This window comes from Salminus brasiliensis, chromosome 22, assembly GCF_030463535.1.
Source record: "Salminus brasiliensis chromosome 22, fSalBra1.hap2, whole genome shotgun sequence".
Classification (NCBI taxonomy): domain Eukaryota; kingdom Metazoa; phylum Chordata; class Actinopteri; order Characiformes; family Bryconidae; genus Salminus; species Salminus brasiliensis.
Window position 1 is genome coordinate 9367911 of NC_132899.1, and position 11441 is coordinate 9379351.

General features: G+C 40.2%; 1 protein-coding gene across 3 annotated transcripts; it reads right to left on the reverse strand.

The window, feature by feature from the left end:
• Positions 1–839: 839 nt before the first annotated feature.
• dydc2 (DPY30 domain containing 2) lies at positions 840–10089 on the reverse strand. Of its 3 annotated transcripts, none has more exons than XM_072667315.1 (10): positions 9918–10089; positions 9622–9769; positions 6036–6143; positions 5688–5783; positions 4802–4924; positions 4345–4449; positions 3881–3997; positions 2694–2858; positions 2091–2207; positions 840–959 (listed from the first exon to the last, which is right to left on the reverse strand). In XM_072667315.1, the coding sequence occupies exons 1-10, from the start codon at positions 9923–9925 to the stop codon at positions 939–941; spliced, it is 1008 nt and encodes a 335-aa protein (XP_072523416.1). In that variant the 5' UTR covers positions 9926–10089; the 3' UTR covers positions 840–938. The 3 variants fall into 3 exon arrangements, with proteins under 3 accessions (XP_072523416.1, XP_072523415.1, XP_072523417.1); XM_072667314.1 differs by having other exon boundaries at positions 2088–2207; XM_072667316.1 differs by lacking the exon at positions 4802–4924 and having other exon boundaries at positions 2088–2207.
• Positions 10090–11441: the final 1352 nt, after the last annotated feature.

Sequence of the window (11441 nt, forward strand, 5' to 3'; positions counted from 1 at the left end):
CAAGGATGAATGGCGTTATGCTGAGAAACTGTGTAGCTACAAATGGCCTAAAATCTGTGACTCTACACTTACATAGAGCATCTATTAGGTAGGTGACTCTGTTGGCAGCGTCTTGGCACATTAAAGTACATCATTTTACCAATTCTAAAGCATTTCTGGATATTATCGAACATACATGTGGACAAATTAAGACACCCCATTAAAAATGCCTAAAATTAGAACCAGGTGCAGCACATCAGCTGAGGATGATTAGAACATGGTTAGAGAAGATTCTGGAGAAGCCCGTCTTATTTAAACCTTTAGTTTGTTTAGTTTGATCTTGATTGTTAACATAACTGCGATCACCATGATACGATCCAGAGAGCTCTCTGAGACCTTCAAAAAGAAGGTTGTAGATGCAGATAACTGTGGGACGGACTTTAGAAACACCTCAGAACAATAAAAGAAACAGCTGTTCCACTGTCCCTTAAATCATATACAAGTGGAGAACATTTAAAACAATTGTCAACATGGCCACATCAGGACATCCTATCAAGTTCAGCCCTGGGGTAGACCTTAAGATGCGCAAATAAGTCTCTATCAATCCTACAATGCCATCACAGAATCTACAGATAGCTCTTGCCACAGTTGATGCCAAAGTACAGCATCTACCATATTTAATGGGAGGTGTGCAAAGAGCAAACTTGCTGTCAAAAAATAAATAAATAAAAAAACACATCAGGGGAAGACTAAAGTTTGCCAGAGAACACTTAGACAAAGACCAGGACTTCTGGAACAGTCTGCTCAAGACAGATTAATCGTGATGAATCCCAGACACAAAATAGTCACACCACACAGAAGAGATTTATGTGTTTATATGAGAATAACAGCGATCAGGCTCTAAAAGCATATGGCTCTAAAAGATAGAAATGTTGAAGAATCCCAAATATCCGTCAGTTTCACTCTTCTTCACCCTCCTCCTGCAGAAAGAAATGAAATAAGTGTCATATTAAAACATCTCAGACTCAGCAAGGCTGTATGTATGCCTTCTTCTCATCCCATCCATTCTTCATAGGCAAAAGATGAACTGTCAAAGAACTGAAAGACTGTAAGAAGTTGGTTAAAGTCACTGGATGACATTTATACATATACAGCTCCACAGTATTGGTGCCAAATGGACAAGATCATTTGATTTCATTTAACATTACACAGTACAATCCAATCATACTGAACTTAAGGTGACTGAGGAAATGTGACAAACTGGAGTATTATAGGATAAACTGGTCAACTGCTGCCTGTTAATCATGGATGTTCTATCATCAGTTTTTGAATAATGAGTTATATGACATTCAGGCAAATAATGCAAAAAATAAAAAGTATCAGGGCAGACATGTGTTACCAGACAGACCCTAGAAGAAACAACAAAAAAAGGTTTTTTAAAAAATTAATTACACAAATAATATTAAGAAAAACGTTCTGGGGTGATTAGAACTCGCCTAATAATACTTTTAAGAATTTAAATGTAAAATAAGGCGAACATAGTAGAGGATGAACCTGCCTGAAGTCCCTCCAACATACAAATTTCATCTCTACCTTGTTCGTGTGTCTACGACAAGGCTGCACAATTGTCCACCACCCTGACACCTCCCTTTTATCTGGTCATATATCATTCCTGGCTCCACATATCAGAGGTGGGACTGGCTTCTACCACAAAGCAGAAGCCACCTGAACTCCAGCCCGAAGGTGCCCTGAGTTCTTCCCCCTCTCATACAGTCTTCTCCCAAATCATCATAAGCTGACGGCATGGTCCGAACTAGCAAACTGGTTAATTGTGTGACAGTATATTATTTTCATGGCTAATTAAGTACTTCATATTGTTTTAGTTTATGTCAATGCATATGCACAGTATGGAAAATGGGTATATTTAAATGATCTGATGTAAGTACTTTTATTTTGTATTGGTTGAGATGGACCTATTCTAAATCCTGTTAAAATAAAAGCATATTTTTCCACCAGTTGGTTCTGCTCATATACAGTGTATGAGGGGGCATTTTGATGGGGCTAATACACTTAGTCATGGTGAGATTAAAAAAATCATGAAACTTCACTACTGTGTCTTTGTGTGGCTCCGAGTGTGTATCCTCCGGTTTGGGAGCATTGCTCTCCAGCACAGCAGCTGTTTTGTCTTCAGCCATGTCGGGGTGTGTGTTCTCCTGGTCATTCGGGCCCTGTGTGATTCAGCAGACCAAAGACAAACATTCTGGTCATCTTCTCAAGTTTTCTCAAAAGAATTCCTTTCACATTCGTCCACTCTTTCTACCTCTGTCTCGCCCTGGATCTTTCACTGTCTAGTCTTCTTCTCTCTGAAGTTTGGGTTTTGTGAATGTGTGTGCGAAGTTTTGTGAAGCTTGCGGAGATTCGTTATCTGTTTGCTGTAGGAAATGACACTGAGCACGTCAACCAAGGAGTTCTGTGTGTTTGCCCTCAGCTCGTCTCTGACACTGTTTCACTACTTTCTCTCTCTCTCTCTCTCTCTCTCTCTTTCTATGCTTCAGTCTCTCTTTCCTTGCCTTGGTCTCAGTCTCTCTCAAAACTTTGACACCATTTCTGAGTGCTGAAAGAACAGAATTCCTGCTAAACTCCATGATCGCCAGCTAATCTTTTTGTAAGCTGTAACACAATTGTTCAGGTAAACATGTCATTTGATCAGTCACCTTCTCTTCTAGCTGGCTCTGGTTAGGCTCTGGCTGGGGTAGAGGACTGGCAGGCAGAATCTCAGATGCAGATTCATCAGTCTTTACTTCTGCATCCTTTACTTCTCCATCCATGTTCTCAGACACTGTGCCACTTGCATCTGGAAGCTGCTGTCTTTCTGCAGCCTACAGTACGCCATTAGAGTTGACAATGGAGAGACAGTAAGATTCAGATAAAGATGCCCTTCCTTCTGTTCCTGCATTCTTCTGTAACCTTAACATAGTCAGTCCGGACATTTGTTTGTTCTAACAAGTAATGAAAACCATATACCCCGCCAAATATCATTATGCCAACTGCACATTATTTACACATTACATAATATACACTGATCAACCAGAACATTAACACCACAGTGTGTTAACATTATCATCTACAGTGGCATCTGTGAAGGGTTGGACAAATTCTGTAGTCTAGATTACTGGGTCAGAACATCTCCAAAACATCAGGCAGTTCTTGTGTGGTGTTTCTGGTATGCAGTGGTCAGAACCTACCATAAGAGCTCTAAAAAGGGACAACTGGTGAACCGACCATGGGCACCTAAGGCTCACTGATGCGATCTATGGAAGCCCCACCTCACAACTTACAAGAATTAAAGGCTCTGCTGCTAACGTCTTGATGCCAGATACTACTGGACACCTTCAGAGATCTTGTGGAGCCCATGCTTCGAATGATCAGTTCTGTCGTGGCAACACAAGGGAAACCTACTTAATATTACGCAGGTGGGATTAATGATACGGCAGATTGGTGTATCTCACTCAATAATCTCTAAAGAACTGTATGCCACACTGGTGACTATAAGAATGGACAAAAGAAGGCCACATTGCTGTACAGTAGGTTGTAGCTTCAGTGCAAAAGTAAAAAAGCAAACTTCAGACACCAAACATGTCTTGCTGGTTTACTAGATTGAGGAGATGGGCGTCTCATCAAAACATCACCTCAGGAAACAGTAGAAGTTTCACATTGACTCACTACTTAACTGATTTAAAAATGTTGGTGCCAATATGTAGTAGGCAGCCCTTCAGACAGCCCCTTTTGTCCAGAACTGTTCCTCTTTTCTTCTGTCCTCCTCTGTATTGCCCTTTTCCTCTATTATCCTGAGCAGACCTTTTCTGCACTGAATAGAAATGATTATAAAATGGAACGTCACCCTCTCCATGGGTTCTTGTTCAGGTTTCTGCACATCCTCAGTCTCAGCTCTAGAAGATGCTCTTTCCACATCAGCAGACTGTTCTGAGCTTGCAGGATTCACAAGCTTGGATCCATCCTGGAGATACATTCACATGTAGCTAAATTCTACAACTTTTACTCAGCAGTTTCTTTTCTCTTTGACAGTATTCAGCTTGTTGTAGTAGCCTACTGTGATGGCTGTGTGGTAGTACAAAATGCATTAAAAAAGGCTCATTGTATATTTTAACATCACCATTTTCCAACCTCTCTTTATCATATGTAACTGCCTATAAGGTTGGAATATGCAAATAAGGGACATCTTTGCTCTAGACTACTTCTCATTTCTGCCACTGCTCATTGCTGATCCTTCACTTTCTCGTCTGCAGCCGTGTAATTCTCTCCTAATGAATGTTTCTCAACAGTGGTGTGAAATTAGAGCTTCACCTCATCCTGTGAATGAGACTCTCCCTCTTCTGGTTGAAGCTCTGCAGCTCTCTCAGCTTCAGTGGGAGCTTCTGGTTCTGCAGCAAGCGATGGTGCAACGTTGTCCTTGAGATGAAGTGGTAAAGATGAAGAGGCACAGCCATTAATGCCTTGTCAATACACTCATGAGTGTAGTGAAAAGACCAGAACAGCACCAGCAGTCAAACGGAGTCAAACAACCAAAATACATTAAAAAAAGCTGTTTCAGCAGCTTAGTTTCCACATGTGGACTGAGGAGTGGATGATTTCCAGGATACATCTGCTAACATTTGTATACAAAGGCTGCCCTTTCTTCTTTTCTCTACACCTTTACTCACATCCGCCACTGCTTATCAGTGATCCTTCTCTTTCTGCCCTGCAAACACGTATCTTTCCCATGATGAGTATTTCTCAGCAGTGGTGTGAAATGGAGCTTCACCTCCTCCTGTGAATGAAGCTTGGACGACGGAGGTTCGTCGCCCTCTTCTGGCAGAAAGTCTGCTGCTCTTTCAGGTTCTGCAGCAAGTGATGGTGCAACAGGGTCAAGTGAAGCAGCTTTGCCCTTGAAATTAAGTGTTAAGATAAGGATGCAGAGGCAATAATGTCAATGTACTTAGAATGAGGTAAAAAGAGCAGAACAGCACCAGCAACCAGAATACATTCTCTCTGCTATTTAGAGAATTATGAACTGAACTACCTGAACTACTACAGATTTTACTGCTCACTGAGACCAGTGGAAATGGTTGAGAATCCTTCTGCTGCTACTGACTGAATACAGTTACCTTGTGGTGTAGTGTTTTTGTGTGCTACGCAGGTAATGGATTAAATAAGTCATTTAAATCATTCTAAAAAGAATTTGTGTGGTCTGAACTGTAGCCTGTTCCTCAGTCCTACCTTTGTACATCAAGAGAGATTTGCCCAGCTCCAGCTCAAGTTCTTAGAGTACTCTCCTCTCCTACAGGGACACATTCTCTGCTCATACTAAAATCACATGTGTAGATGCCCTAGGCTTGCAATATATATAGAGACTACATTAAATTACCAACTTATAAAGTTGGTTAAGTGATAGTCCTGTAAAGCTTGAAGGGGAGTGAGTCCAGACTTCACTGTAGAGCCTTCCGGAGGTGCTGTAATAATTAATTCAGCAAAACACTGACCAAGAGAGGTCCACCTGTTGACCTATGTGAAGAAGTCATCTTCATGTATTACTTTACCTTGAATGCGGAATGACTACTCTTTCACTGCAAGACTCACAAAAGCGCTCTCTAATGTCAAATTTTCATTAGAGATCTCTATATTATCTGATTTTGCGTCAGATCTCCTACCTCCAGCACAGTCTCCAGGATTTGAGGGGGGTTCAACTTCCTGGGCCGCTCCAGCGGTGGAGTCTGTGGGGGTGTAGAGACTGCCTCCTTTCTGAGCTTAAAAACAAGTGAGGCACAAACAAGTTATTACTATTTACAGCGTAGATGTGTTCTTTGTTTCTTATATAAAACAGGAAAAAATAGAGATATATTTGTGGGTTCACTGACTTCCCCACACCTGGTAAACGACAGCAAAGGAAGCAGGGTGCTCTCAGCGTTTGTGACACAGTGCGTTACCAGCAGGTGGCACAAATTTCATTCTTTCTTTCAGACTCCATCTCTGGATCTCTCTCCTGCTGTGTCGCTCACCTGTTCAGCTCTGATACGCTCCTCCTCCTCTCTCAGTTCTTTCTGATGCTGCTCCTCCTGTCTGGCTCTCTCCAGCTCTCCCGCTAACTGCTTCTTAAATGCAGCCATCTGGGGAAAGGTCACATTAAGAGCTTAGTCACATTAATTAGTTCAGTATGTCTTATACTTATACACCTTTTAGACAACTGGCCCTTAAACCCTTACCCTAATAACTTACATTATGTTGTATGTACAATTCTGCCTATATAGCTAGTGTTTTACAGTCAAAACACATCCAGTGCTGAGACCTTTTCGTGACAAAGACTGTAAAGGTAAAGGTGCACGTATTTGTCACTGTACAGTGAAATGTGTCCTCCGCATTTAACCCATCTGGTAGTGAACACACACTCACACGCACACATGTGTTAGGGGCAGTGAGTACACACACACACCCAGAGCGGTGGGCAGCCAACTCCAGCGCCCGGGGAGCAGAGAGGGTAAAGGGCCTTGCTCAAGGGCCCAACAGTGGCAGATTCCAGGGCTCGGCAAGCTAGGATGTAGGAATGTAGGAACTCATGTAGGATGTAGGATGTAGGATGTAGGAATGTAGGAACTCATGTAGGATGTAGGATGTAGGATGTAGGAATGTAGGAACTCATGTAGGATGTAGGATGTAGGATGTAGGAATGTAGGAACTCATGTAGGATGTAGGATGTAGGATGTAGGAATGTAGGAACTCATGTAGGATGTAGGATGTAGGATGTAGGAATGTAGGAACTCATGTAGGATGTAGGATGTAGGAATGTAGGAACTCATGTAGGATGTAGGATGTAGGATGTAGGAATGTAGGAACTCATGTAGGATGTAGGATGTAGGAATGTAGGAACTCATGTAGGATGTAGGATGTAGGAATGTAGGAACTCATGTAGGATGTAGGATGTAGGATGTAGGAATGTAGGAACTCATGTAGGATGTAGGATGTAGGAATGTAGGAACTCATGTAGGATGTAGGATGTAGGAATGTAGGAACTCATGTAGGATGTAGGATGTAGGAATGTAGGAATGTAGGAACTCATGTAGGATGTAGGATGTAGGATGTAGGAATGTAGGAACTCATGTAGGATGTAGGATGTAGGAATGTAGGAACTCATGTAGGATGTAGGATGTAGGAATGTAGGAACTCATGTAGGATGTAGGATGTAGGATGTAGGAATGTAGGAACTCATGTAGGATGTAGGATGTAGGATGTAGGAATGTAGGAACTCATGTAGGATGTAGGATGTAGGATGTAGGAATGTAGGAACTCATGTAGGATGTAGGATGTAGGATGTAGGAATGTAGGAACTCATGTAGGATGTAGGATGTAGGATGTAGGAATGTAGGAACTCATGTAGGATGTAGGATGTAGGATGTAGGAATGTAGGAACTCATGTAGGATGTAGGATGTAGGAATGTAGGAATGTAGGAACTCATGTAGGATGTAGGATGTAGGAATGTAGGAACTCATGTAGGATGTAGGATGTAGGAATGTAGGAACTCATGTAGGATGTAGGATGTAGGATGTAGGAACTCATGTAGGATGTAGGATGTAGGATGTAGGAATGTAGGAACTCATGTAGGATGTAGGATGTAGGATGTAGGAATGTAGGAACTCATGTAGGATGTAGGATGTAGGAATGTAGGAACTCATGTAGGATGTAGGATGTAGGATGTAGGAATGTAGGAACTCATGTAGGATGTAGGATGTAGGATGTAGGAATGTAGGAACTCATGTAGGATGTAGGATGTAGGAATGTAGGAACTCATGTAGGATGTAGGATGTAGGAATGTAGGAACTCATGTAGGATGTAGGATGTAGGATGTAGGAATGTAGGAACTCATGTAGGATGTAGGATGTAGGAATGTAGGAACTCATGTAGGATGTAGGATGTAGGAATGTAGGAATGTAGGAACTCATGTAGGATGTAGGATGTAGGATGTAGGAATGTAGGAACTCATGTAGGATGTAGGATGTAGGATGTAGGAATGTAGGAACTCATGTAGGATGTAGGATGTAGGATGTAGGAATGTAGGAACTCATGTAGGATGTAGGATGTAGGATGTAGGAATGTAGGAACTCATGTAGGATGTAGGATGTAGGAACTCATGTAGGATGTAGGATGTAGGAATGTAGGAACTCATGTAGGATGTAGGATGTAGGAACTCATGTAGGATGTAGGATGTAGGAATGTAGGAACTCATGTAGGATGTAGGATGTAGGATGTAGGATGTAGGAACTCATGTAGGATGTAGGATGTAGGATGTAGGAACTCATGTAGGATGTAGGATGTAGGATGTAGGAATGTAGGAACTCATGTAGGATGTAGGATGTAGGATGTAGGAATGTAGGAACTCATGTAGGATGTAGGATGTAGGAATGTAGGAACTCATGTAGGATGTAGGATGTAGGATGTAGGAATGTAGGAACTCATGTAGGATGTAGGATGTAGGATGTAGGAATGTAGGAACTCATGTAGGATGTAGGATGTAGGAATGTAGGAACTCATGTAGGATGTAGGATGTAGGAATGTAGGAACTCATGTAGGATGTAGGATGTAGGATGTAGGAATGTAGGAACTCATGTAGGATGTAGGATGTAGGAATGTAGGAACTCATGTAGGATGTAGGATGTAGGAATGTAGGAATGTAGGAACTCATGTAGGATGTAGGATGTAGGATGTAGGAATGTAGGAACTCATGTAGGATGTAGGATGTAGGATGTAGGAATGTAGGAACTCATGTAGGATGTAGGATGTAGGATGTAGGAATGTAGGAACTCATGTAGGATGTAGGATGTAGGATGTAGGAATGTAGGAACTCATGTAGGATGTAGGATGTAGGATGTAGGAATGTAGGAACTCATGTAGGATGTAGGATGTAGGATGTAGGAATGTAGGAACTCATGTAGGATGTAGGATGTAGGATGTAGGAATGTAGGAACTCATGTAGGATGTAGGATGTAGGAATGTAGGAATGTAGGAACTCATGTAGGATGTAGGATGTAGGATGTAGGAATGTAGGAACTCATGTAGGATGTAGGATGTAGGATGTAGGAACTCATGTAGGATGTAGGATGTAGGATGTAGGAATGTAGGAACTCATGTAGGATGTAGGATGTAGGATGTAGGAACTCATGTAGGATGTAGGATGTAGGATGTAGGAATGTAGGAACTCATGTAGGATGTAGGATGTAGGAATGTAGGAACTCATGTAGGATGTAGGATGTAGGATGTAGGAATGTAGGAACTCATGTAGGATGTAGGATGTAGGATGTAGGATGTAGGAACTCATGTAGGATGTAGGATGTAGGATGTAGGAATGTAGGAACTCATGTAGGATGTAGGATGTAGGATGTAGGAATGTAGGAACTCATGTAGGATGTAGGATGTAGGATGTAGGAACTCATGTAGGATGTAGGAACTCATGTAGGAACTCATGTAGGATGTAGGATGTAGGAATGTAGGATGTAGGAACTCATCCAAAGGTTCTGACTGGGGCTCATCTGCAGCTCCTATTCTACTGGCGGTGGTTTTTCTATGATGGTTGTAGTTAGCTAAATCTCACCCACCGATTCTGCTCTCTCCAGGTTCTCCTTATACTTGTAGATCCACTGTGCCAGGAATTCAATGGGATCTGCAGGTCTCTGCTCTGTTACTTCGGCCAACCCCTCCACCAGACATTTGCCCAGTCTCTGCTTCAGGTACTCTGAGTCCATCCTTAAAGAATAAGAAAGAAAATAATTGATTATTAAGCTGGAAGCACTGAATCACGAAGCCAGGTTAGGAGTCCTGACCTTAACTCTGGTAACTCTGGTGCTAGCACTAGCTAAGTAGCTAAGCTAACGCTGAATATAAGATAGCTTACCTTTTCATTAGCTAAAGCTGTGTTAAAGCAAGTATGTTTATCACGTTTGGGGGGATGCAGCTAGCTAACAATGTGTAATTTGTAAATAAAAAAGGAGAAAATGTGGAAACTCGCTTCTCATGTTTTCATTATTTAGCTTTTTAGTTTGCCGTCTCCATAGCAACCGCGCAGCGCCGTAAATCTTCCCCAGCGCTACAACCCCAGACTAAAGTTCCGGGGTCCTAATAAACCAAAATGTTTAATAATAAAAATAATTCATTAGAAGAAAATATTGTTATAGCTACATTTAAAATGAGACATCAGTCTGTAGCTGCGGTTATGATATATTACGGATCGAGACAGTAAGAGTGTAGCTGCGGTGATTATTGTATGAATTGTAGAACACATTAAAGGCCTTTTCAGCACTTCTTGTTTTTCTGTGGTTTTGTAAGATAATAATAATAATAATAATAAATAATAATAAAGATCCACACACATGTGATATTTCAGAGCTATGTGATGATTCATTTTACAGGTAGTAGAGGGTGGGCTGGTGTGTAATATCATCAGCCTTCATCAAGATGACACACTCACTCATACAGCTCAAATTCCCCTCCAGTTATCTGGGCTTGAGAGAGCAAGAAGGTGGTGGTGGCTGAATGAAACTGCGCATTGTGGCACAGTGTCTTCAGAAATAAATCTAATAAAAATATGATTTAGCTTAAACAGAAGCTGACTTAAAAAAAAAAAAAAAAAAAAAAAATATATATATATATATATATATATATATATATATATATATATATATATATTTGCTGTTGGCAACAGAAACATAAATGAACAAATAAACAACAATAATAAAAATACACTTGGGCATAGTTCACTTTTGCATTATTTCATTATTAATGTTTTATTTATTAAATTCTGGCATTTCACTTGTTCACAATGGCAACACACAACACATGGAAGCACTTATATAAAAAAATATAAAAAAAAATTATGAGAACAAAATTATAGAACAAGAAAATGTGTATAAACTGCACCTTTAATAAATAAAATAAAGTAAGAGAGATAATAAATAATAATAATAATAATTAATAAAACAAAGCATAATTCTCTGTTAAAACAATAATAGCAAAAGAGTAGCAAAGTGATGTAAGACATTAAATTACCCCCCAAATATATATATATATATATATATATATATATATATATATATATATATATATATATATATATATATATATATATATATATATAACCCAGATGTAACAGATGAAAAAACTCATTATTATAATTTTGATCATGATTAACATCATGTAACAATCATCATTCCCATTAATAATATAAACAATAACATAAACATTATCCTCAACCTCACCATGAACATAGTCTTTCATCATTAACAGCAAACATCAGCATCACCTTCATAATCAGCTTCATTATCACCATCAACAACAACATCAACAATATAAACATCTTTTTCATCCTCATCCTCATCATTATCATCGTCAGTAGTGAATGTGAATGTGTATACTGAAACAA